This window comes from Balearica regulorum, chromosome 3 (assembly GCF_011004875.1).
Source record: "Balearica regulorum gibbericeps isolate bBalReg1 chromosome 3, bBalReg1.pri, whole genome shotgun sequence".
Lineage (NCBI taxonomy): Eukaryota > Metazoa > Chordata > Aves > Gruiformes > Gruidae > Balearica > Balearica regulorum.
The window spans coordinates 50,923,568-50,951,566 of NC_046186.1; the positions used below are offsets into that span (position 1 = coordinate 50,923,568).

The 27,999-nt window shown below is 41.7% G+C and overlaps 1 protein-coding gene across 3 annotated transcripts; it reads left to right on the forward strand.

Moving 5' to 3' along the window:
* Nucleotides 1–7: 7 nt before the first annotated feature.
* Nucleotides 8–27,998, forward strand: CEP57L1 (centrosomal protein 57 like 1). Of its 3 annotated transcripts, none has more exons than XM_075747872.1 (11): nucleotides 8–103; nucleotides 15,165–15,309; nucleotides 17,562–17,741; nucleotides 18,330–18,451; nucleotides 18,853–18,969; nucleotides 19,257–19,334; nucleotides 21,088–21,186; nucleotides 21,912–21,989; nucleotides 22,098–22,327; nucleotides 23,924–24,068; nucleotides 26,733–27,998. In XM_075747872.1, exons 2-11 carry the CDS (start codon nucleotides 15,168–15,170, stop codon nucleotides 26,949–26,951), a joined length of 1,410 nt encoding a protein of 469 aa, XP_075603987.1. In that variant the 5' UTR covers nucleotides 8–103; nucleotides 15,165–15,167; the 3' UTR covers nucleotides 26,952–27,998. The 3 variants fall into 3 exon arrangements, with proteins under 3 accessions (XP_075603987.1, XP_075603989.1, XP_075603986.1); XM_075747871.1 differs by lacking the exon at nucleotides 8–103 and adding an exon at nucleotides 13,123–13,281; XM_075747874.1 differs by lacking the exons at nucleotides 8–103; nucleotides 23,924–24,068 and adding an exon at nucleotides 13,122–13,281 and having other exon boundaries at nucleotides 26,733–26,884.
* The last annotated feature ends 1 nt before the right edge of the window (nucleotide 27,999 follows it).

Consider the following 27,999-nt stretch of genomic DNA (forward strand, 5'->3'; position numbering starts at 1 on the left):
CGTGTCAGGGGCGCTGCCGAGGTTGGCTGCGCTTAAAGCCCCGCCCGCCGCCGGCAGCGCGCGTGGCTTCCCGCGCCCCGCCGCGGGACGCTGCCGAGGAAGGGTAAGAGAGAGCGTTCGCTGTCGTTCGATACAAGTTTTTCCCTTAATGTTGGGTTTTGGTGTGGGGTTTTTTTTTTGGTTCTGTCGCAACAGGTTTCTGAAAAGCAGGTGGCTGGCGCCCGTCAGGCATAAAGTAATGCCGGTAGTGGGTTTGCTTCAGAAATGTGCATTGGCAAAAAAATTAAACACACGCGTGTTTTAAGCCACTGCAATGGCTTGTCAGATACACGCTTCAGCATCACGTAGCCTAAGTAAACATATCAGCAGAAAGGGGAGAAAAAAAAAAACCCGGCCAAAAAACCACCAGTCCATGCAAGCGAAATACAGCACCTTCAACACTTGAAAAGGAAAGGGGGAAAAAACCCACACTGGAACATTCAAATTCGGCAATTGTTCTGCAGTCTTTTAATCCAAATTAATCCAAGGGGGTTTTAATCCAAATTACACTGAGGCTGAGGAGTCTGGAGACGAGAAGGCTTGCAGGGATCTTATCCATGTATACAAATATCTGAAGGGAGGGTGCAACGAGGACAGAGCCAGGCTCTTCTCAGCGGTGTTCAGTGACAGGACCAGAGACAATGGGCACAAACTGAAACACAAGAGGTTCCCTCTGAACATCAGGAAACACTTTCTTACTGTGAGGGTCACCAGGCACTAGTTGCCCAGAGAGACTGTGGAGTCTCCATCCTTGGAGATCTTCAGTAGCAGCCTGGACATGGACCTGGGCAACTGGGTCTAGGTGGCCCTGCTTAAGCAGGGGGTTTGGACCAGATGGTCTCCAGAGGTCCCTGCCAACCTCAGCCATTCTGTGATTAAGTGCAGACTGCCACCAAATGGGCTGTATTGCTGTTTCCCTGGCTGTATAGTCTCCTTCCTTCCTTTTTGCAGGGAGAAAAAGGCATTTTTTTAATAATTTCAGCCAAGTCACTTCCTTGATCCAATTCACCTCTTGGCAGAGAAGAGGAGAGGGAAACATATAGACAAAGGCAGAATCACCCGTTTGCAGCTGTCACATTAAAGCAATCATAGAACTACCATTTTTAGTATACGGAAAGGCAAAAGAACACTTGCAAGTAAATTAGAAACAGGACATTGGGCCTATAGGGTCTTGCATAACTATTTTACGTGTCTGATGTACGCATTTCCCACTCTAAAATTCAGACCTCAAAACTGAAGTTAAATGCAGAACAAGCTACTCACATACCACAGAAAGACACAGAAACCGCTTCTGAATGCAGGAACACAGCTTGGGCTGGCTCACCAACACCAGCCATCAACAGCTCTTTTATTTGTAAAGAACCTGATTTCTTCAACTGGCATTCCTTTTGTTTTCTGGCATGGTTTCTCTAAAGCTTGCAAAATAAGTGTCATTCTATCATTACCTGTACCTTTCAAGGAAGACCAACCTCTTTTTCCCATAAAATCCTTTCTACAAGGAGTCTGCGAACCATTGTTCAGCAGCATGGACAGGCCTGGACTGCTTCGTGCAGCTGCTTCCTCTAGGCCTTTGGCACCCTTGTGAACAATATATCTAGTGAAATCATCACTATCTGTAATAAATGTGAGTCTTGACTTCTCTAAGCACTCAAGGCCTCCACCCATCATAACCGATGCGTTCAAAGAAAATAATTCTGCCACTGCCTTTTATGTTTTTTTTGTTGTTGTTGTTGGTTTTGTTTTTTTTTTTACATTAGCTACCACTTCAGCTTCCCATCCCGTTCTGTTGTCACTCGTTATGGTCTCCCAGTTTTCCGGTGAATAGGCATGTCACGTATGCTTGCTTTATTTCTATCTGAATTTTGATCTTCAGAAGTTGGATAGGTCTCATTTTTCCCATGATAAGTTTGCACTTGCTAGGTGTCTCTGACAATGGCTACGTACACCTGAGATCAATAAAGTGAACCAGAATCAGAACTGAAGCATTGGTGGTAGACTTTAGTACGGCTATATTCCCACACCGAATGCTAAGATTGATTGAAAGTCACAGCACTGCCTTTTATCTTTTAGAAGTTGTTTTTTCCACTGGCTGCAAATGAACTCTGGCTACAGGAAACAGATTGTGAAACTGGCTCCAAGGCCTAAACTTCAGCTTTTCAGCCCTTTGTTTGATAGATTTTAATGTAGCACTTTGGTAATGGAGATGAAGGTGACTTTATTTTTTCCAAACCAAATCTCTGCAGTTTTCCGATACCAGGTCAAACTTCTGTATGTACTGCAAGACACTGTGGAAATCAAGGTCAAAGGCTACTGGCAGAATTAATCAGAGCCTGAAGTTCAGGGAATGCATTTGTCTGATTTGCGTGTTCACTGACTGAAGTTAATATGCTTGTTTTTGATCCCTGAAGAATGGATAAGAGAAAGGCAGAATTATGAAGGAAACAATCTGGCAAGTCATCCAGAATTACAGCATTTGAGTTTTTAAAGTGATAAGCTGAAGAAAAACAAATTTGTGGCTGTTTTAAACCTCAGTATTTCCTTCCTTGATGATTTATCAACTTCCCTCTTTTTTTAACTAGATAAGAACTTCTATAGCCATATGCAAATGATATCCAAATGCAGAAATATTTTTTGAAAATACAATATAAAATCATAGAATCATGGAATGGTTTGGGTTGGAAGGGACCTTAGAGATCATCTAGTTCCAACCCCCCTGCCATGGGCAGGGACACCCTCCACTAGACCAGGTTGCCCAAAGCCCCATCCAACCTGGCCTTGAACACTTCCAGGGAGGGGGCATCCACAACCTCTCTGGGCAACCTGTTCCAATGCCTCACCACCCTCACAGTGAAGAATTTCTTTTTAACATCTAATCTAAATCGACCCTCCTTCAGCTTAAACCCATTACCCCTTGTCCTGTCACTACCCTCCCTGATAAACAGTCCCTCCCCAGCTTTCCTGTAGGCCCCTTCAGGTACTGGAAGGCTGCAATTAGGTCTCCCCCGAGCCTTCTCTTCTCCAGGCTGAACAATCCCAACTCTCTCAGCCTGTCCTCATAGGAGAGGTGCTCCAGCCCTCTGATCAGCTTCGTGGCCCTCCTCTGGACTCATTCCAACAGCTCCATGTCTCTCCTGTACTGGGGGCCCCAGAGCTGGACGCAGCACTCCAGGTGGGGTCTCACAAGAGCGGAGTAGAGGGGCAGGATCACCTCCCTTGACCTGCTGGTCACGCCTCTTTTGATGCAGCCCGGGACACGGTTGGCTTTCTGGGCTGCAAGCGCACGTTGCCGGCTCATGTTGAGCTTCTCATCAATCAATACCCCCAAGTCCTTCTCCTCAGGGCTGCTTTCAATCCATTCCTTACCCAGCCTGTAGTCGTGCTTGGGATTGCGCCGACCCACGTGCAGGACCTTGCACTTGGCCTTGTTGAACTTCATGCGGTTTGCACGGGCCCACCTCTCCAGCCTGTCAAGGTCCCTCTGGATGGCATCCCTTCCCTCCAGCGTGTCAACCACACCACACAGCTTGGTGTCGTCGGCAGACTTGCTGAGGGTGCACTCGATCCCACTGTCCATGTCGCCAACAAAGATGTTGAACAGTGCCGGTCCCAGTACCGACCCCTGAGGAACACCACTCGTCACTGTTCTCCACTTGGACATTGAGCTGTTGACCACAACTCTTTGAGCGCGACCATCCAGCCAATTCCTTATCCGCTGTGTGGTCCATCCCTCGAATCCATGTCTCTCCAATTTAGAGACAAGGATGTCATGCGGGACAGTGTCAAATGCCGTGCACAAGTCCAGGTAGATGACATCAGTTGCCCTTCCCTTATCCACCAGCCCTGTAACCTCATCATAGAAGGCCACCAAGTTTGTCAGGCACGATTTGCCCTTAGTGAAGGCCATGTTGGTTGTCCCCAGTCACCTCCTTATTTTCCATGTGCCTGAGCATAGTCTCCAGGAGGGTCTGCTCCATAATCTTGCCAGGCACGGAGGTGAGACTGACTGGCCTGTAGTTCCCTGGGTCTTCCTTTTTTCCCTTCTTAAAAGTGGGGGTTATGTTTCCCCTTTTCCAGTCAGTGGGAACTTCACCGGACTGCCAGGACTTCTCAAATATGATGGTGAGTGGCCTGGACACTTCATCCGCCAGTTTCCTCAGGACTCGTGGCTGCATCTCATCAGGTCCCATGGACTTGTACACCTTCAGGTTCCTTAGATATTCTCGAACCTGATCTTCTCCTGCAGAGGGCGGTTCTGCATTCTCCCAGTCCCTGCCTTCTGTGACCTGGGCAGTGTGGCTCAAGCGTTTGCCAGTGAAGACTGAGGCAAAAAAAAGTCATTGAGTACTTCAGCCTTCTCCATATCCTGGGTAACCAGGTCACCCGTTTCATTCCGGAGGGGACCCCCATTTTCCCTCGTCCTCCTTTTATCACTAACATACCTATAGAAACTTTTCTTGTTGTCCTTGACATCCCTGGCCAGACTAATTTCTGTCAGGGCTTTGGCTTTCCTAACTTGCTCCCTGGCTGCTCGGACAGTTTCTCTGTATTCCTCCCAGGCTACCTGCCCTTGCTTCCACCCTCTGTAGGCTTCCTTTTTTTGTTTGACTTTGCCCAGGAGCTCCTTGTTCATCTGTGGGGGCCTCTTGGTGTTTTTGCTTGACTTCCTCTTTCGTGGGATGCATCGCTCCTGAGCTTGGAGGAGGTGATGCTTGAATATTAGCTAGCTGTCGTGGGCCCCTCTTCCTTCCACGGCTTTATCCCATGGTATTCTACCATAGTTGTATTAATGTCCTTTCTAAGATATAAGATCTAAATTATATTGTATTTACTTTTAAAAATGTTTTTCAGTTTCTGTAAGTCACAAAAGAACACTTTACTGCAGAGCTCACTTAGTTGATTTCTGGACAACTAGTAATAACACAGTAAAACTTGTGCAACATAGAGGGAACTGCTTTTTAAATTAGATTCCTTCAACTGCTTTTGTTTACACCCGGTTTTGTTTAGGCTTATTTCATTCCAACTGGGCTTATTTCATTCATACCTAGGATGGGATCACTATCTTCTAAAAGTTCACCCTCCTTTTTTAGATCTGGGGTTTGGCATGTTGCCTCAGTATCTGGGCACTCCATACTATTTACTGCATTTTTCTTCACAGCAGCCCTCTGAGGAACCAAAGCTCTCTGACTTCTGTTTTGCAGAGAGGCACCAGAAAGCCAGAGGCTACTTCTCGACTGTCTTTGAACCGAGGCCCAAGCTTAGTGTCAAGCCCAGACTCATGTATCTTCCCAACAAATTGGCCTCAATGATTGAGCAAGCTACAGCATAAGATGTGGGAGAGAATGTGGCCTGGTTTTACTTCTGAGCATGTGTTGATACATCTACCGTGTATTCTAGCCTACTGTGGGTTGCCTATGTACATTTGCCCCAAACTCTGCCACCCTGCCTCCTTAGAGGTCACAAATGTAGCAAGGATGGATGTTAGCCACCAGCTGCTTCTTACAGGACCGTATCTTTCTGACAGAAAGACTATGGAATAGTTTTCCACTGAAGCATGGGTTGTTTTGAGAAGAGCTGGGGCATGATGTACCAGAACTACAGGCCACTTAAAGTCCTGCTGTACTTTGCCAACTGTCTGACTGTACTCCATTTAACTGTATAAATGTAGCCTGAAAGACTGAGGGCTAGATCCTGGAAAAGAGCATGGGTGAACTAAAAATTCAGGTCAAAAAAACTCCACTGAGCAGCCACCTGAACTCTGTTAGTCTGTTTCTAGATAGAAATGTCCAGAATTGCCCCAAGCTGGGCACCTTGGCACATCACTCCCCTCTGTTCCCGCTTGTGGTCTAGGAAGTAGGTAGAGCCACTCCAAGAGAGGTCCAGCTGAGAAGAACCTCTCTGAGCCCAACAAGTCAGGTTCTTCTGTTAAAGCCACAACTGATTTCAGTGCCCCGCCGCATTTGATAGAACGCTCACCTTCAGTGTAGTAACCCAGTGATGAGAGAATCAGCTCTTAGCTCAAAGGGATTTATATCAACATCTTGTAACTCCCAGGAGAGTGTCTTAGGTGCTCAGAAGGACTGCAAAATGGAAGGGAAGCATTCATCACCTGACCTGTTGAGCTTTTATCCCTATTGGAAAGGATGGCAAATGTCTGGCACTGGTTTGAACTAGAAGGAAGGAGACACAGGGAGCTGTAGGCACTTACTCCTGGTTTCTGGTAGCTGTTCCCAAGCCAGTGCTTTATTTTTATCCAGGAACTATTTACTGCAAAAATGCCTAGATAAAACCCAGGACTCTCTTCCAACAATAAAACTAGATGAGAGATACACATCTTTATTTTACTCTGTCTTTTGCCTCAGCTGCCTTCTTCTTCTTCAAGACTCTTATATGCTTGTCTGAAACAGGGTCATAACTTCAAACAAAAAGGTGGTGACTCCCTGTTTCCTTCCTGCTCTTCCTCCTCCCAGTCTAGCATGGCGGTCAGGGATGCGGCATGAATGCTCCCCAGGAACTCACACTTCCTGGCCAATGCTGTAACCACTGGGTAACAGCATAGAGAAGATGGACACTCTTTCCTCCAGCTACACTTTAAAAGAAAATGAACACTGCTTATTGGGAATTTTTTATCTGCTGACTGCCCAAAAGGCCTTTTAAACACCTTTGGCAGGCTGTCTGTTAACAGAGACATTGGTGTTTTCCAGTAATAACACAAAGAAAAATGCTGTGGCCAGTAGCCATATAAAATGAAGTCACAGACCAGAGGAGCTACAGGGACTCTTTATTCATTGTTTTAAAGAACAGATTTTGGCACTCACCACCAGAAGAGGACTCCAGATTCTGAGTCCCAAGAGGACAAAGGTGCCAAGCACCAGGGTGGGAATTCACACACATGTTCATAGTTTCCCCACACACAGCTTGAGCATGCTGCTTGTTTTGACAGTATACCTCCACTTCTTTTACATGCAGGGAATGTAAGCCTGTCATTACCAAACTCATGATTCAGCCCTGAGGCTGGAAGGCTCATTGTATCCTGGAACATCAGTCCCTTATCAGTCCCATCCCTCTGTGATTTATTAAGGTCACACAGAATAGCAAGAATTTAAGTCAAGTCCCTAGCGATCCACTAAATTACCTTGCAGTCAGAAACTGGGCATCTAGTTAATAGGGGAGAAATACCTCTGAAATAATTTAGAGTCAACAACTGGAGTTAGTTTTATATATGCAACGTTGTGCAGGATTTCATGGCATCTTACTCAGATTTTTCCCGCATCTCTGAAGTCATGCAAGTTTAAATATACAGATGGTATGAAACAAGTGTTCTGTTGCATGGCTTTGAATGTTGTAAGTTTTCTAGGCAGCTCAGGCCAGAAGTAGTGATAGACCATTTCTGCATTTTTGAGTACTCATTATACTGTATGATATACAAACTATTTGGCATCAATACTTAGGATGTTGTGCCTGTTCAGGATGAAGAATGTGGATGTGTTGGATTTGTTACGAATATTCTGTCTCATGTAAACAGATGATATTATTTAAAATTATTCTTCAACAAAATAGGTCTTGAAAATAAGATTGAGGAGTTTCTCTGACTCAAATCTGCTTGCAGTTTTTCTACATCTTTAAAGACAAGTGTTGCTGACAAAAGATGACTTTGCGAATCATTTCTTGCCAGAAGTGAAACATATCTTTTCCTTGTTAGATTTTTTTATTCTCATTCTTTTTTTGTAGGTTGCCTGATGTACAAATGCAGAATGGAGTTCTTGTTCCCTGCCAGGTGCCTAGTTATCAGCAGCACAGGAATATATGAAAAAAATTTAAAAAATGTGGGGGTGGTAGTAGGTAAAAGGAGACAAATTCTATGAACAATTACCCTCTTTGTGTTTCTCTGCTCATCTATGTCATGATCTTCTAGTTATTTGGCTAAAAATCTACCTCCTACTCCATCTCCATGCTAGGTTAAAGGATGTTGGATGAAGAGACTGACACTTTCCCAGAGAAAGTATTGGTAAAAACAGAAGTTTACTTTGAAAATAAATTCCAAGGCAATGGTGGGGACACAATCTCTGTGTTTCATCTGCCTAGAGGGCAAGTTGCAATGTTCAGAATCATCTTTCAATGATCCCATTAAATACTTGAGACATAAAATGTAAAAATTATCATGCAGTAAAAGTGTTTGCTGTGAATGAGTTGGTACCTGCAATAACTATCCCCTACCTCGTTGTATTTCTTCACTATGATTGTCATTTCAACTCACTCTTATATTTGCCCCACCTTACTCTAATATGTCTTTTCCTATTTGCATTTGCCCTTCTAATCTCTTCTTATTCTACCTGTGCACAGATATAGTCTTCTATACTGGAGACAGCTGCCCTTGGAAACCTTCCCTTTCCACAACAGCAAAGTCTTCTTTTTAATCAAGGGTCAATAGCCAGAGCCAGTAATTTCTTCCTGTCTTCCCATCTGTTGGGACGTGTACTCTGCTTTGCTCTCTAGAACGCTGTGAGAGCTGTTTCCAATCTAACCAGCAAAAGCAGATTTTTGAGGGTGAAGAGAAGTGACCAAGCTAAGCAAACCACATATGGAAGACAGTGCGATGGCATCAGCAACAGAAAATAACAGGGAGGAGAAAAAGTAACTTTTTGGAGAGGACTGAGGAGAGCACCTTCAACGTCCACTTCAGTCAGTGTACTAAGAGCAGGCAGCATCTGTTGGAACCGGATCCTAAGTATGAAGGGAAGAAACTTCATAGTTATTCTTGAGGGGGAAAAATGGCTCTTTTTACTTTGTAAAATCACTAACTTTTTATGCTAGAAGAGGGAGTGGGAGAAAAAGAAGATCGAAGGAAGAAGAGCAAGGAATAAAGCTATAGGATATGTAAATACAAGGAAGAGAGAGGAGGTGAGGAAGAAAAAGCAATTGTAATGTGGAGGTGGATGAAAGGAAAAGAGAAACAGAACTATGAGGGAAGCAAAGAAGTGTATTAGTGACCATTTATAGTATTTGGTTTTGTGTTTGATGGTTATTGCAAAAAGGTTATATTTAATTACTTTGGCCTGATTACAGACTTAGAAATGGAATTATTTTGATAACACTCTATTCCAGGCCAGATGCTTTCATGCTAACATTGCACATAGTTACTAGATAGGAATTTGCAGTCTTGCTCCTCTGAATGCTAAGTTCAGTTATCATCTCCTCATACAGGTTAAAGCAGTTTGCACCAACTCGATTTCCCCACAAAGTATTGAATATGATTTTATCATGCACTTATGAACTAAGGCCAAATTTAATGAGGAATTTGGGCTGCTGTGTGCATTGGAGAAAACAGCAAAACTCTAATGACATTATGACCCGAGATTGCTTGATATACACTGCCAAGTTAAAACCCATTCCTAAAAAAATTGTCTTTAAGAAAATCTCTGGGGTTTTCCCCACCTGGTTATTTCTTTGCCTTGTTCCCAAAGAACTTGTGTAACTCATTCCATTTTCTTTCTTCCCCTTTTTTGTTCTCTGTCTTTTATCTCTAGCAAACAGGAACTAGAGAAATATCAGTATGAATGCTTAGGTCTCACACAATGAAATGAAAGGCTTAGGAGTTGTTTTTTTTCATTAAAATACCAGGTTTTATCATACTTCACCGTATATATGGTGTTATGAGAAAACACAGAATTTAATTTCTTTTTCTTTTCTTCCAAGACTGAAAAAAAAAGATTGTATGAAAGTTCTGCATGACTTGAAATTCAGGAATGAATAGGTTTTGCTGCAGTAGTATCAAAGAAGAATCTGGGCACTTAACCCTCATACATCCAGTTCTGAGACTGTCAGTTTGTATCTCTCAGTTTGTACAGCATACTACCTCCCGTGGATTTGCCTGTGTCAGTTTTTCAAAAAACTCCTGTGTTCCTTAATTGTTCTAACGAATTTTAGTCATTTGTTCTAAACTCACTTAAAGTGGGACTCAACAGAACTTCAAAACTTGTTGAAATGCCTCATTGATTCAGTGAGGTTTCACTTCCTATTAGTTTTGCAGCTGTCACCATTTCATTTCTAACCCACTTAGATTAAAGAAGGCACATGAGTACCAGTTACTTAGATATGTCCTGAGCAAGGTCATATGTTTCAGGCTGATTAAAGTGGTTGTGTCAGGATGCTAGAGACTGGATGTTCCCAAAACAACAATGCAGTTTGCCTGCAACATTATTTGTTTCTTTTTGTCATTGGAAAGTCTGTTCTTTGTCTGTTGGGAATAAGGCTGCAAGAGCGTTGCAGCACAGCTAGTACAGCTGACCAAGCTTTTCCCTGGTCCTTGAAGGAAAGTGAAAGGGGGGAAAAAAAGACCAATTTGGATTGTGTCACGAAAACAGCCTCTCACATAACCTTTTGCCAGCAAGGCTTGGCTCAAATAGAAAAGGTGCCAGCCAGCATTCTGGGAGTTTCTTGGTATAGCCTGTGTCGGGACAATTCTTTAAAATTTCTCTTATGCTATGTCAGATAAACAGTGAATCATTCCTTGATTCATCTGAGACTTTGTTTTCAGTTATGAAAAAATCTGGTATAAATTGTGCATGCCCAGTAGGTCAGGTGAGAAGATAGATATCTTTGTATTACTTTCTGAAAAATGCTTTGATCCGGTTTTTTCTTTTTCCTCTTTGAAGGTGTTCCGGTAGCACCTCTTTCTTTGATTCTAAAAGCTTGCCCTCACAGCTATTTCAATGAACCAGGATCTCTGTAAGATAACAAACATTGGAGAACTTAGTGGAAGCATCACTTACGTTATCACATTATTCTCTTAGTGTATATCTTTTGGGAAACTGTTAAGCCAGCATTATTCCCTGATTCTGCTATAGTTCACATGTGGAAAAAAGCTTTTCCACATGCTGCTTTACAATATGGGACATAATTATATATGTGTCAGAACGTTTTTTGACTTGTAACTTCAAAAGAAATTTATTTTAAACTTTTTTAATGATGTGGCTAGCAATGGAGGGGAGGAACAGGATGGAGGAGGATGAGGAAGTCATAAATGGTCTTTCAGTAACATTTAAGATTTCAGTGGTGATCAATAACTCCCTACTATTGGCATGCTTACTTATGCTAGGCAGCAGTAATTAAAAATTTGATTCATTTCTATGGCAGCCCAATCCAGTACTCTGGCACTCAATGCAGGCCATATTCAGCAAAAATAAATATAAATACTGTAAAGGTAAATCACATTAGTACTTACATGACCATGATGAAATGGGAAATTCTATTTGTCTTAAGGTACCAGACTCCAGCTTGCTTGCTCTCCTCTGAGACATGAAAGTCACATATACAAGTACGGGCCTGAGGAAGGGATTGCTCCCCAACAGCCTTTGTGCCAGCTCCCTTCCAGCCCGCATGTGATGGTGAGCCAACAGGCAGAAGTGGTCCTGCCGAAGGGACCAGCTCTGCTCATCCTCATGCCCAAGGGCTGAGCACACAGGCTGCAGCAAGGTAGGAGGTGGTGCAGTGCTGCCACAGAACTAATTTGCTATGCCTGGGACCGTGCACCATGCGTAGGGTTGCAACCGTGTGGCACTGAGCCCCGGGAGCCTCCTGGCTGAGGCTTGGAGACAACACAGGTGGCTAGGCCAGGTTGACGGTTAAGGGCAGGCCCATAGGCAACACTAAATTGCCCCATGCTTGATGCAGGATATGTATGAACTGGCTACTTTGTGTTTTTATCTGTAAAAAACCATGGCGTCTGACAATCATCACTGCATCCGCCAATGCAGGCTGGGTCAGTTCTGGTTAAAAAACCCAAAGGGCCAGTGGTGACTCCGGATGTGACCTGCACATGCAAGTACTTCACCCCGCTCCCTGAAGTGGCGCAGGCTGCTGGGGTGGGAGTGAGGCATTTCTTCCCTCTTCCTCCCCTCCCCTCCCCTTCCCTCCCCTCCCCTCCACCTGTAATCAGGGTATTTTGTCATCTCCGTTTAATACGCATACTTCTCCCTTGGCTGTTCCCCAAACTCCAAGGAGTGCACTAATTTCCTCAACCAAGGGCTTGTCTAAACAACGGTGTTTTGGCTGCTTTAATGAGTGTTGTTCAAGTGCTAAATCCCCCTAAGCCTGGTGGAGTTACATTAGTACAAACACTGCCATTTGGGATGCAATATCTGCTTTAAAGCACCTCTCCAGGGCTGTGTACCAGCACCCAGGGTAGCGTGGAATTCAAGAGTGGTAGGTTAAGCTTGCAATGGTTATGGGATGTGTAACCTGTTTTAAAAAGCAAACTGTGATGATGTTATAGAAACTTAAATACTTGTGGAGGAAAAAGTTGATGGTAGGACAGTTGATGTCCAAACATACATGAAGCTACTTAATTATTTCCTGATAGATTTCTTGTCCTAGTGGGCTGAAAGTGGTCAGGATGTTTGGCAATGCCTTGCTGGTGTAGAGTGACTTGGTCCTATTCCTGGCCCATGTCCTTGCCTGCGGCCTGCAGTGTTCTAGAGATTACTCCTGTGCAGGATGGTGATTGTAAACTATATTTGTCTGCTCAGATATTAAAGGACTTGTCTACACCTGAACACCTCTACTGGAGTAATTACATTGGCAGAGCCTCTGAGTGCTATAGCAACTGTTCTTTTGGCTTACTTCACACAGCCTCTCTGTCTGAGGAAGCTGTGGCAAAGCAAGGCGTCCGTAACTATGTCCACAGCAGGGGTTCTGCAAAGACAGGTGTCTTGGTTGTGCGGTGTTATACTCCCTCACACCCCTTGCTGAGCCTGTGCTCTTAGGAGTAGCTTGGGGAGCTCCCTCCTCCAGACACAGGGTGCATATTACCCTCTGCTGTGCTGGCAAAATTGTGAGTCCGTACAAGTTTTCTGGTGCTTTATCCCTTCCCTCTCTTATTCATTATTTGTTTCGGATCACCGCCTTCCTTGAAACTGTCCACAGACCCATCTCCTTGGAAACGGCAGAACTTGTTTATGTGACAGTAATAAGGAAACTAATTGATGCGTAGCAGCTGCAGGCATGCAAGGGAGCCATGTTCCACCAGAGGATATCAGAAAAGCAAGTCTCTGCTTATGCTGACTGAGAAAAGGTTAGATGGTGTGAGCAAAAAACCTCCCTCTTCCTCTGGAGTTTCCAAGGTTGCCTTTCCCTGTTCACAGCAGCAGTAGGAAGCTTGTTGCTTGTGCAATGTGTATTTTTATAGACTTTATTACTCTTTTTTTATCACCAATGTGTAGAGGTTGAAAAGCAATGGGAAAATTGGTAAGTCCAGCTTATTTCTTATTTTGTGGAATGCTATGCTGGTCCACTGTGCTGTGCCAGGCCCATCTCCTCTCCTGTCTCAGCCCTGACCCTGCCTATGGCCACAGCACTCTCTCATCTATGTACTGAGACTTCTGCTGCTCCCTGCTGCGTGTCCTTCACTGCCACTGCCCCTTGCACTGTTGGAAATGGCCAATACACCTGTCTGGCCTAGCTGGCTGTTAGAGTCAGTCGGGTGTCCCTGTGCGGTGTTTCCTGGTCCTCCAGGATGGAGCTGTAGAGGCCCATAAACAGCTTGTGTGGCCATAAATGTGGCAGGGTCACCAGGTGGGACCTCTTGCCAGAGATGGTGGCATGCCTGGCTGCTTGCAGCTGCCAACCCAGCACTGAGGGCTTGTGGCCTGGGCTTGGGTAGGATGGCAGTGGGGACCTCCGGGGAACTCTCTGGAAGAGGCCTGTGGTGCAAGGGTAGCCTGGGCAGCTCCCTTTCTGCGGGTCTGGGGGGGAGTGCCGGTGCCAGGGAGATGCCATGCCAGTGCCAGGGGGGCCACCCTGAACTGTGGGATCTGCCCCAGGGGTGTTATCACACAACAGCAGCAGTGTCTGGGAGGCCCCAAGTCAAGCAAGCCCTGGCGAAGAGATGGTCTGTCGATGTCTCTCTGATGTCAACTTGGAGGCAGAAAGAAATATTTCCGTGTACCTTTGGTTTAGTGTATATCTTGAAGAGGCAGTATGGATGGATTATGATTTTTCTATTTTATACAGCCTTCAAAACAGTGCTGGAAGAGCTGTTCCTGGAAACTTTTTCCATTATTGAAACCTTTCTTCCCCACCCCCCTCCAGAATGAATGGCTTTTCCTGCAGTGTGCTTCATCAGCAGGTTCCAGTCTTGGTTTGGGTTTCTTCCTCCTATTACTAGATATCTCCTTTGGGTGACTTTCTTGGGAACTAGCATCTGGAAATAGCCTTGCCCAAGTGGGAAGCCTGTCCCACTTGCATGCCCTGCATTTTAAACTCAAGCGACACCATATCTATTATATCATTGAACCTTCAAATAAGCTGTTTTTCTATCAGCTGAAGCTCTTCTTTTCTGACACTGTATGAAGTGAAATGCTTGGTACTACTTTGCTAGGTAGCTGCGGTGTGATTTCAAACTTGGTTTAACTTCCTAGATGTTGTAGTAGACTAAAGCACTTTCTGCAAGTTTCATGGTCCATGTCTTGAGTATCAAGGAAAATAACTATTTGACAGGGTGAAAACTGTCTTCAAATGTGCTTCTGATAAAATAAAGAACGTGAAAGGGTGGAGCAGAAAGGGAGTGGAGAAACAGGACAATGCATATGCTTAATAGCTTAATAACGGGGAGAATGCTGGGGTATTGCATGTTAAATATCCTTCTGTTATCTCAACACTAAATGTGGAGAAGTATATCTTTATTATGTAATAAAGCCATAGGTAAAAAGATAGGTGTTAGAGCACTAAGGAGGCTGCAAATGAAAACAGGCTGTAAAACTTGGAATGCTTGCTCTGCGGGGAGCACTGAGAGGCAGACACTGAAGTCTATAAAATAGATAAGAGAAAATGTTGTTAATCCTTGGCTTTTAAAAGGAAAATGTCAGCATAAATTACTGGAAAGTATAAGAAAAATCTTAGAAAATTTTGGGTCGTCAGGGAAAGCTATGTTTGGTGTTATGAAAGGCATTGTTTTGGATTTGTATTAAAATACAGGATTCATCTGGGGGATGTTTTTTTTTTTTAATTATTATTTTGGTGCACATGTTCTGATTTGATATAAACAGAGCTTTGACAGCCCAGTGACATACTTTGAAAAGTTACATGGTTTGTTAGAGAGCTAATGGCATTAAATAGCTCTCTTTTTACAGGCTATGGATTCTGAATCAAAGAACAGTTTCATAGGAAGCTTTCTTCAGCCACCAGATAAGATGCTTCCTGCAGCCTTTGCTTATATAGAATCAAAGAAGCTGGCAGCTGTTGGTGGCAACAGGCCTTCTATCCCCAATAACCAAGGTAAAGTCAAAATATGTCTTTAAAGCGGTCTTTTTAATTTTTCCATGTGAAATCTCTTGAGGAAACTCCCCGTTCTGTTTTACTCAGTTCAATGACTTGCTGCGATTGTCAGACTGACATTAAGACAGGATGTGTATGTGTCCTGAGGGAGTAGTCTCCCTGAAATCATACGTCGGGAATGGAAACTGCTGCAAGTCTTCTAACATCCTTATAAACTTTGGCTTTGAAAATTGTTTAAATTAAAATCGTCAGGCTTCCTCTAAATGCAAAGGAGAATGTTTCAAACTCAGCAGAAGCAGTTCATGACTTTGAATACAGCAAAAAAAAGATCATTAGTATGGTACACTGACTTGAAATTGGCTTTGTGCAGTGCTATTTGACTCCCTCTAGCTTAAAATCACTTCTAAGGCTTTTTGTGTGGTATGACTCCTTGGAGGAACTTTTCAATAATGGAGACTCTCAGGAAGGTTAGCAGCATGAAAATTAGTCTGGATGAAATATGGGTCCCTTATGATTATCCTGTGCCTTAATTGATGATTATTCCCTGGAGCTCACAGGACAAATGCTCGGTGGCTTAGCGTATCTGGAGAGCTCAGTGAATCACAAGGTTACCGTACTTGGATTTACTATCGTGGACAACTTTGCAATATTGCACAGACATAGCCTATGTGTGTGTGTGATCATTGTTCTTTCATTTGAAGAATCTGTGACTTCTTGTTGTGGTTTAACCCCAGCGGGTAACCAAGCACCATGCAGCCACTTGCTCACGCCCCCCTGCCAAGGGGACAGGGAGGAGAATGGAAAAAAACTTGTGGGTTGAGATACAGGTGGTTTAATAGGATAACAAAGGAAGAGAATAATAATAACAATAACAACAATTTTGTTATATATATATATATGTATATATATCTCAAGCAAGTGATGCACAAATGCAATTGCTCACCACATGCAGAAGGGGAAAAAAACCCAACAGTGCCCAGTCTGTTTCTGAGCAGCAATCCCACCTCCCAGCTAGCTTCCTAATTTATATCCAGAGCATGACATTCTGTGGTAGGGAATATCCCGTTGGCCAGTCTGGGTCAGCTGTCCTGGCTGTGCTCTCCCAGCTTCTGGTGCACATGGCAGGGCGTGAGAAGCTGAGAAGTCCTTGGCTTAGTGTAAGCACTGCAACTACCTAGCAACAACTAGAAACATTAGTGTGTTATCAACATTATTCTCATACTAAATCCAAAACACAGCACTATACTGGCTACTAGGAAGAAAATTAACTCTATCTCAGCTGAAACCAGGACAATTCTGTAGTAATCTTTTGTCATACAGAGTTTGGCTTTTTTGGATTATAATGTTCTGTTTGATGTTATGCAGCTAAGTGTTTAAGAAAGGAAATGTTTGGCATGCCAATAGAAAGAACTTTCTGCTCTCTGGTATCTGCTTTTTTCTTTTTTTTTTTTCCTTTTTTTAAAAAGTTTTATTTTAATGGGGCTATGATAAGCTGATGAGAGTTGCTATGGAGCTAGAAATATTTGCTGGGTATTCCTCTACTGAGAGAACAGGGAAACTATCAAGGCTTATAAAATGTCTGAAAAGAAGCTTGACTTGTTACAGAACATGTCTTAAACTGCCACAGGTGTGTATAGTTTCTGGAGAGCTAGTAGACTTTTCCTTGTAACTGAAATTGCAACTTTTATTTTTGGCATAATTTTCACATATACTGATTTGAGGCTAAAAGCACAATCTTGCAGACTTGTTTCTATGATTTAAAGAGTCATGAAATACAAGAAACTAGGCATTGAATCATTACGTTTTGAAACTATAAAGTTTTTAAAATGCATCCTCAACTAAAATGTCCCTTTGTATCTGATTTACCCTGACCTGAGTCTGTTTTTTTCAATCTGTCCACACCAGTTGCATTACACCAAAACTTGTGACCTGACTTGGCTGTGTTCCCTGCTTCTGTGTAAACAGAAGTCCCAGGTTTTGTTATACAGAATTTGCGATTTCTTTGTGCTTGCTACCATTTGGAGTGAAAACAGTTTTGCTCATAGGACCTGTGCTTTATAACTCCATTATGCAGTAAACATGTCCATTTTCTCCCAGATATGTTCTGTATGTGTTAGTGTACTGCTGGGGAATATCATTCATTTTAGGAGTGATCCTAGGAAGAAAATTTAGGTAGTATTTTGCTCTTTGAAGTGTTTAATAATAATAATAGGAACTGTTACTTGAGATGTAACTGTGACATTGTTTGCTAGCTGTGGTGGCAGCTGTGAAAACTCTTCAAGAAAAGATCCACCATCTAGAGTTGGAGAAGTCACAGGCTGAAGATAATCTGTACAGCCTCTCCATAGCAGCTGCTCAGTATAAGAAGGCCTTAGAACATGAATCCTACAAAAAGGACACAGCACATCAAGAACTGATGCAACAGAGGAAAGGTATTTCTCTTGAGTGATAAGGTATAGCCGCAGTAACTCCAAGACTGCACAATCCAGGGATAGTTTGTTTTGACCAACTGCTAATTAATGCATCCCCCTTTCTTTTTTGCTGCAGAATTGGGGAGGAGCAGGAACTTGATAATTGTGGATCAAATTGAGATCTTTTTTTACATATATTAACCAAGTATTGCATAAGCCATAAAGCTATTTTAAAGAATAAGCAGACTTCAGTTGGTACATTTAACTCCTACAATAAGCAAGCAGCTGCTTACATGTATAACGCTGCTAACTTGAGAAAAGTGAGGAGAAGGGAAGAAACCAGATTCTGGTTAGATATCTGCTGATAGAAATCAAAGTAACTGCAGTGCTCACAAGTTTGGAATTCAAATTAGAGACTAGCTCTGGAAAAGCATTTTGATTCTCATGTCATATACATATATAAAAGATATATTTTAACCACATGACTTGTTCAGACTAAGAAAACTTTTCTTGCATATTTTGAAGACAGAGAATTCCTCAATGAGATGACAGACTGGCTAAATGTGTAATTCCCATTGCTGTACTGCATGTCTTTGTTTCTCTCTGTAGATGTAAGTGTGCAATTAAATGCAGCACAATCCCGCTGCTCCCTGCTGGAGAAACAGCTGGATTACATGAAGAAAATGGTTTCCAGTGCGGAACTGGAAAAGAAAATGGTTTTAGAGCAACAGGTGAAGCCCTTTAGCATACTAACAAAGTAGTGATATAGTTAAAAAGTATAGAAATGTGTAAGATCTGAACTTTTTTATGGCCATCATTTTTCCTCAGCTCTGCTCAGGGTGGTAGCAAACAGAAGCAATTTATTGTCTGACTGGCTGATGACAACCATTCAATGAATTGTATGAAAAGACTCCCTAGGTGGAACTCCTAAGGAGCAAAACCATGCTAATACTTGCACATTTGATAGACAAAAAGGCTGCTGGAAACTTATGTCTTCTCTGTCTGGCTGGTATTTTTCATCACTTTGCAATTTAAAAAACATTAAATTAGTTAAACACCTTTACTGTAGTGTGTTGCTGTCTGAAACAATTTCAGTCAGCTGCCAACTCCGTTCTTGCTTACTTTTTTCCAGGCCCAGCTTCAGAAAGAGGAAGATCAGAACTGGTTGGAACTGCGTGCAAAACTTGAAAAGCTTGAAATGCTAGAAAAAGAGTGTCTTAAACTTACTGCTACTCAGAGAATTGCAGAAGTAGGCATGGAATTACAGTCTGAAAGTCATACATTTGAGATAATTTGTATGGTATACTGTTAATGATACTAAGATTTGCAAAACTTTCCTCTGTTAAAGCTAAGATCATGAAGCATACCTGACTGAATGCCACCTTGGCTTCATTTGCCTGAGTCTTTTTTTCAGTACAGGCTTTAAAAATTCCTACAGTCCTGTTTTATCCCAGATCACAATTGGAAGCTACTTCAGACTTCTGTTTCAGCATGGCAAACTGAAGCATGACTAATCATTCTTGCCTTTAAATTCAGGACAAGATCAAACACTTAGAAGAAAAGCTTTGTAAAGAAGAGCATCAGCGTAAGCTAATACAAGACAAAACTGTTCAGGTAGACTGAAAAGGTTTATTTTATCTTATTTTTTATGACTGAAGAAAGCTGTTCTCTCTGTCCAAAATACCCTTTTTTAAATTACATTTAAACTCCACATGTTTATTACCCAGGGAGAACTCTTGGAATACTACCCAGACCAGTTATAAACTACATAGTAGAAAGCTTGCCATGTGTGTTGCATATCTCAATCAAAGAAGATTCTACTTGGTTTTGTATTAATGATACACTTTATCAACCTCAAAGCTGCTGTAAGTGATCTGGGTAGAAAATTAATTTCTAGCGAATCTGCAACTAAATCAGATAACTTTAACTTACTGTAACTAGAAAGTGGTCATATAAGAAATCTTGTATCTCAAGTAAGATTGGTTATTCTGTTTGTTTTCCTCTTTTTGTTACGATCTGCTGAAATCTAATATATTGGACTATACTGGGAAAAGTTTTTAATCACTGATGCTGTTACATTGTTCATTAAGTGAGAACTTGGATAATTCATGTGAAGCCATAATCAGTTTGTTGGGCCACCATCCATTTGAGAGAGGAATGTTTGCCAACGAGAGCAAAATCAAATAAACCTTTTGTTAAAGGGGCAAAGTAGTAGTATTCCAAACCTCACTTGATCGAGAAGTAGCAGCCGTTTTGAAAGAGAGCAGTTGTGGTGGCGTTCCTTTGGGGCAGGGTGGGGGGATGCAGACCTGAAAAATAATACTGAAAGAACCTAGCCATAAGCGAAGGCGACAGCTTAAATTAATTCATCACTGCTGTCAGTTTTTATACTGCATCCAAGGATGATGGGCTTTCATCAGTCCAGGAAGCTTGAAATAACATGCAGATTGTAGCTCAGGTATCCGACCACCTCCAGAATCCAGCAGAATGACACAGTTGAAAACTTGCAGGTTTTGGGGTTTCTTGCGTAAACTGCTTGCTGCTGCAGAGCAGAAGGGCTAGTATGGAGATTTTTATCTTCTGAGAAACATAGTAAGAATGACCTTCCCAGAGCAGACAGTCTGACTTTAGCAGTAGTATAAACATTTGCTCAAGAAAGGACTTAGGTGTGGTAAACTGAGTCCTAAACTAGTATTAGTACCATCTTAGTTCAGTGCAGGATGGATTTAGGTCTCTTGGATCTGGATTGGGAAACACAGGGTGTGGGGTGGTTCACTTCCTTTTGATGACAGAAAAGCCACAATAATCTCACTTTTTTGATGGATCTCCAGCATTGTTTAGCCGGAATTGTTACACACACCAAAACAAAGTCCTTGTCCTATGTTGAATTGGGAATTGCTATTATCCTGTTTATCATGGGCCTTCATATCAGCTGTGAACTACAGAGCAACCTGAGGTTTGTCCAGCAGGTTTGACCTCAGTGTTACGCAGACCGGCTTAGTTCTCTCTGCCCCCAGACTGTAAGATCCAAATGTTCATATTATTTGGATTTTACAATCAGATCCCCAGCATGCAACAGGATTGGCTTATCTCGATTGCTGATTGTCATAGTGGAAAAATACAGCTGCTGCAGCTGAATATCAAAATAAGGGCTTCTAAGACAGAGCTGCAAGATCTGCTCGATACCCTGCCATCCTAGTAATCTGTTTAGTTTTTAAGTGTAGCTTATGCCTTCCAAGCAGGACAGTTAGTAGTGCCCTTAATTGGTTCTCATCCATGCAGGAAAGAGGGAATGAATTAAACCATGTGATTTCATACTTCTAATATTACATTAAATGCTTGTTTTCTTTTTTGCTTATTCCCACAGCTTCAAACAGGATTTGAGATAAACAGAATTTTGATGTCTTCGGTAAAATCTCAAAATGAACCTAAAAAGGAAAACGGGAAGAAGAAAAAACCTAAGAAGGTAACGTGAAAGTTTTTATTAGCATACTGTTGCTGATAGTATTTGACTTGCACAGAGATTGGAATTTGTGAAAAACAGTGATGTAAGAGGCACTTTATTTGTCTGCTGCACTTTACTCCATTTCCAAAATGATGAACAGTGCTGAATACCTCTATTTTTGTTTTCCCCTTTGGTAATTAAAACCATGCTAGGGCTGGTAGCACCCCACTGGAAAGCTTTCCCTTACCAGCATGACAATAACCTCTGTTACAGTCTTGCTGCCATCCCCCATGTCCTGTCTTAGCTGCCTTTCAGTTTATCTGGCAAAATTAGTTTCCAAAGCAGTTTTAAGTAGGCATCTTAAGATGGTGTGTTTTGGGGGGATTGCTGAAATCAAGAGAATTCATTTTGCAACACATGTTACAGGTCAGTCAAAATTTTGCAACCATGGTTTTGCAAACCTAAGTAAGCAATGTTCAATTTCTTTAATGTCAACCTAATTATCAGACTATCTGCTAAATACATGTGGAATAAAATCTACTTGTCTCAGCTGTTGGAAAGTCCTACTCCTTCCACATACAGGAGGGAAATTATTTTTTTAAACCAGAGGGAAACTGAGGTGATGCATTTCATTTCTTGTTTATTTGAATTTTACTTATTTAAAAGAAAAAAAATGTTTTACGATTGTGCTGTTGGATCAGCAGTTTGGAATTTCTCATCTTAATTTTTTGTCTATCTTATGGCAGAGAAATCCTGCAATGAAGAAAATACACCTTTCACAATTACGTGTAAAGGCTCAGGAACTACCTTTTGTGGCAGGGAAGGTGAGTGAAACCAAATGTTCTTGCTAAATAGGCATCTACAATTTGAGTAAGTCTCTTTACTGTAATTGATAATCACTTCTGTAAACCACTTAATAATTCTGTTTTAAGTCTGTCAGCTCCAGCCATTCTGTTAGTGCAAATGTACAAAGTGTGTTGCATATTATGAAGCATCGCAGTCCACATATCTCATCACGAAGCCAAGAAGGAGCTACGTCTGGGATTTCAGGACGCAGTGCACTTTCAAAATCTGTATCCTCTGGTCCCACATCACCTACTGCCACCAGAAGTCTTTCGAACCTTCTGTTGGCCATACAAGATGAGCTGGGCCAAATGAGCTTGTGAGTACTCATCCCTGGTGTTACGAGTAAAAGTGACTTCAGTGGTAGCCCTGTGAAGCTACAGGCATGCTGTAGTTGAACCTAGCCTGTTTTAAGTGTGGAATTTTCTCATTCAAAAATTTTCTTTATCCTAGTGCTTAACTGATCTTGTGAGCAAGCAACATACTCTTCAGCTGGGTTTTTCTGCTTCCACATCCTGTATGTAACTGAGCTGCTACTGAAGTAACAGCTGCAGCAAATGAAAAATCTTTCAGGCCTGTACTTTTTAGAAATTTTAAACATACTGATATCTACAGAGTAGACCAAGAATGTTCTCCTTGTCTGCAAAGGCGGTGTTAATGTTGAGTAAGCCTGCAGCATGCAGTCAGTCTGGGTGGTAGAATAGGTTAGTGCAGCTGTGGCAGTAGTCCTGTCACAACATCTAGGCTATTCCTTTGTACTCACTCTTTCTGTGTTCTCTCTGTGTACCTGATGGGTCTTTGTGCTGACAATCTGGCGTTCATACCCTTTCCTTGTTGACAGCAGGAGAACTTGCCAGTCCTGTAAAGGGATTGTGAAAGAGGGACGGTCTCCTGCCAGAAAATGGGCAGGGTGTGGAAGAAGCTAACGTATTAGTAATGCCATGCAAGTAAATGTGGATTACAGCTTGTCATGTTCTTATGCATCTTCCCATTAATGCAAGCTTGTAGAATTGTGGGCCAAAGCTGTGTAGCTGGTCATAGTGGACACGTCAACATGATGAGCTGTGGTTTGAACAGAGGAGGATGTGCTGATTAAAACAGTTAGGTTGTTGACACTGGTTTGAAATCCTTGATGTGGCAAAATTTAAACTGGCAACCAATCTCTTCTTTAAAAAGCTTTGGCTTACTCATGGAAATTCAAGGATGGGCTTTTGGGGGGGGGGGTGTGTGGTTTTTTTTTGTTATAGCAACAACCACTTGCTTCAGTTAAACTGTCAAGGAGCAGCAGTTACTCAGAAGTCAGAAAAGAAGCTGTGACCTTCATAAAGAGATTATTTATCTAAGAATGGGTCTCTGTTTTTGACTAGTTCAGATATCTAGGGATCAAGTAGATCTACACAATTTCTTTTAATTAAGCTGGTTAATTTGACTAACCAGCACAGCTCACTGAAAATCTTTTTGAGTAGAATATTTTAATTTGCATTATCTGTCAGAAAAAAATATAAATTAAATGTACTAGTTTAAAACAATACTTTTCTGTATTACACTAAGCTTTCAAAGTCTGCACTAAATCGGGCAGGAAGTGAAAATACCATGCTGCACAGCAGCTGTTCACTTTGCAAATCCTCATTTTGCGTACTATTACACATGTAGTTGTTATGACTGTGACAAGGTGCAGGGATAAGATGCACATCAGCTACGAATTTGGAATGAGAAAATCAGACCCACTGGAAAAACTTTTTCTTTTGTAGTGTGAATATATTTCATATTAATGTGTATTGTGTGAGGGGGTAAATGGTAAATTGCTGTACTGTGGACAATGCACCTAGCAACTCCTGCAATACACTGGAAGTATTGGGAGAAATCCTAGAGACTATATCATGAGTACTTAGTGTGCTATTCTTGTCTTTAATAGTAAGCATCAAGAACTTCTGAAGCAGATACAGGAGACTCAAGACGCCGGAGTTTGTGAACACCTAGAATGGGAGCTGGATTTCCTTGTTAAACAAATGGAGATCAAAGGAGAACAAATATCCAAGCTGAAAAAGCATCAGGCTTCTGTAAGAACAAGATGTAAACTCTCTAGCTAGCAACACTCTAGTTGAAGGCTGCCACAACTCTGCCTCCTGTTGTCATTAACTAGAATGTCACTCGAATGCTTAAGCCAGGATGTTCCAGTATGGGTGATTATAATTAGGCTACTAGCTCAGTGTTCTTGTACCTCCAATTCCTTCTTTTTATCAAGAAAAAGTGCTTACAACTGGCAGCTAGGTATCTGTGCTAGAGCAAAAGCTTCCTGCCCTGTGGCAGTTCTGCAATACAGAGCAGGGTTGCTCAGTCTGTCACTTCTGCTCACTGCGTTAAGACAAACTGTTGAGATTTCATTCCTTTGTGTTCTGTCCCTCTGGGGAATGAGAAAATAGAAGTTATAATTCCTGTACAGGCTGGATTAAATGTCTTTTATATTAGTGAAATATTAAAGCTTTTTATTAACCAAATAGTCTGTTGACCACAGCTTCTTCAAAATCATAGCCGGACAAGCCTTTCAGTTTTCTTTAACGCCTAATCTGTATGCATTCTGTCAGTATTTGTTTTGGAGCCATAGATAACAGCTTTTCATACATGCCCATATAAAATCACTCTTCTCTAGATGAACAGCTTAACCTTTTTGTAGCATTTTGGTTTGGAACATGGCGTGGTTTAACCCCAGTTAAGCACCACACAGCCACTTGCTCACTCCTCCCACCCAGTGGGAGGGGGGAGAGAATCAAAAAGAAAAAAAAAAAGAAAACTCGTGGATTGAGATAAAGACAGTTTAATAGGACAGAAAAGGAAAATAATCATCATCATCACCATCATAATACAACATACAAAACAACTGATGCACAGCACAGTTGCTCACCACTCAGAGACGATGCTCAGCTAGTTCCTGAACCGTGCCACCTCTCAGCCAACTCCCCCAGTTATATACTCAGCATGACATCATATGGTATGGAATATCCCTTTGGCCGGTTTGGATCAGCTGTCCTGGCTGTGTCCCCTCCCAGCTTCTTGGCCACCCCCAGCCTTCTCATTGACAGGGCAGTATGAGAAGCTGAAAAGTCCTTAACTGCTTGCCAACAACTAAAACAGTGTGTTATCAACATTATTCTCATCCTAAATCCAAAACACAGCACTATGCCAGCTGCTAGCAAGAAAATTAACTCTATCCCAGCCGAAAACAGAACAGAACGTACGATAAAAAAATGCAATCCATAGTTCTGTCTGATAGTTTTCTGTTCTTCCGTCTTATGTTTCAGGATAAATAGACTCACCTAAGAACTTTGCTTATACAGGAAACAAAACTCAGCGTGAGACCTTATGAAAGGGGGAGGCGATAGTCAATTTAAATCTGACCAATTTTATTCATGTTCATTCTTTCATAGATTTTACTCACTCAAACATGTCAAAGTAGAATTGTCAGAGTTGCATATTAGCAATATGGACAAGGACATTGACTGTTGAGTCCTCACTGCTTCTCTTGGCAATGATGTCAACTGTTTTTGGGGTAAATCTCTTATATTCTTGAGGAGCCAACAATTACGGTGTTATTCTTTGCCTCAGAATTTTGCTGACTTCATCCTCCAGGAACCTTAGACAATGGACAACAACTGCACCTTTGTTTCTTCCTTTTGCATATCTTTATGGCTACAATCAGCCTTCATTTTGGGATGATGAGAAGAGGAATAACACATACAATGTGGTGCAACCTTGTTGTCATCCTCGCCTATTATCAGGGTGCAGATCTGCTGGCAAGTCATCTGTGCTCTGGTACAGCCTTATCAGAGCACACGCCTTAGGCTCATGATGTAAATAGCACATTCTTCGTGTTTGTCTGTTTGATTACTGTCCATCATGCCCTGGTTATCAATACAGGCCACTCCTGTAACCCTTGGCCTATATCGTTTTTTTCTAGTGCTTTTGCACAGACATTTCTGTTTGTATTTTGTACATACCAATCTTAGTATTTCTGATGCGTATTTCTGCTTTTTGAACCTGTCACACTAAAAATGCTGTAGTCATCTCTGTGTTTCACAGTTAATAATATTTTCTAGAATGCAATTAAAGTTAATTATTTTTAGAAATGGACTTAAAGCCTAAATTGGCATATGGAATGCTTCCAGCCTAATTTTATCTTTGGGAGTGACCTTTTCATGCCAAGCGCAAGTCAAGACTTATTATTTGACATTTAAAAGAACATTCTTTAGCAATCATCAACCCTATTTATTCCGTTTTCCAATTCTGTTATGAGGCTTCAAAGTAAACTGCTTAGATACAGGAACTGATAATAAACAGTATACATTTTATAGGTTTGTTGGGTGGGGTTTTTTGTTAGGGTAGTACAATCTGAAATGGAAAAAGACCGTTGTAAATATAAATTGGTAACAGATGATATTCCATCTGTCTCAAGCAAGTGTTTTTACCTTAGGGAGTAATGGGGTTCAGCAACCTATTGAGTGTGGGTGAAGTCAGTTTTCTGCAATGCTTTCTGTGTGGGCGAGGTCAGTTTTCTGTAGTGCTTTCTGTCTCTGTTACAGTGAGACGACTGCATACAAGGTTACTAGGTTTTAACTTTTTTTTTTTTAATGTCCCTTAGACATCTTTAGTTTGGTAGAAGCCAGTAAGCTCTACAGCTATAGGTCTTCCGAGTATGTAACATTCTAATTAGTAATCTTTCTTCCTAGGTGCAAAAATTAAAGAGAAAAACTCAGAAGTTGAAGCAAGGGGCAGCTCATGTCAAACTAAAGCGTGGTGACCAAAAGGAAACAAAGGAGATTGCAGTAAGGGAAAGTATGTCTAGATCTTGTCCTGGACAGAAAAGCAGAAGTTCTCTTCAGCTGCTAAAAAATGTGCGGAAACTTCAGTCAACACTGAAAAAAGATGATATCATGTGGGAACAATAGTTCCGAAGTTTACTGTGTTAGAAGTTTTTGAAGTTGTCTGACAGCTAGTAAATTTTTAATTTCACAAAATACCTTTTAAAAATAAAATATATATAGCCTAGATATAGATACACATTCTGAACTGCATACTCACTAGTAGGTCAGTTTGTTCACCTCAGAATTAACTTCTGTGTAGGGTAGCTATAATTCAACTACACTGATTTGTAATAAAGTGTTTTAATGGATTAATGAAATGCTTACTTGTTAACTTGTCAAATAAAATTTTGTACCTTTTTTACACTTAAAATATTATGCAATCTTTGGTGTCCTGTCCCCTCCACTTCCAAGGAGATACTTAGAGCTTGCTTTTCCAGAATGACTTGGGTTAGTGCTTCTGTTCAAATAAAAACAGTGGTCCTTTTCTGTAATAACTGAAGATCTGGATCATTGCAACTGAGGCAGAAGAAGAGGTATTGTCTCTTTTTTATATACATTTTCATTATTTTTAATGTTATTACTCTATAAGCTTTATTGACAGTATTAGGGACTGGAAGCACAACCCATGACTTAGTTAAACCATGACAACATGAGAGTGTTCTTGGTAAGCGCATGGAAGGGGCCACTACCAAAAGCTTGAGTGCTTGTCTTCTCATAAACAAAACCTGCTTCTACCACAGTGTAAAATAATTGGGCTGTCATAAAGTTGAACTGCACACCAGTACGTGTTGTGGAATTTGTGTATTCCTACAAATGCAAGATGGGTCTTTATGCTAATAGTGAGTCTGCTCTTTCCCAACTCCTACTATGTATGTATGGTAAAAGACCTAACAGTGACTTCAAATCAACACTGGTTATTTAGTTGCAATAAATTCTTGTCTTGAGGTTACTGAATGATACTGATTCACCTGGATGTTTGCATATGTCAGGAAAAAAATAGCTTCCTCGGGGTGTACCAATGTCGTTCTTCTGTAGATCTCTGGTGTAACGAGAATGTAGTGGTCTTCTCAAGCCCCTCTGCAGGTATGAATAAAAATTGGACACATGCTCTGTTGTCAAGGGTTTTGAATAA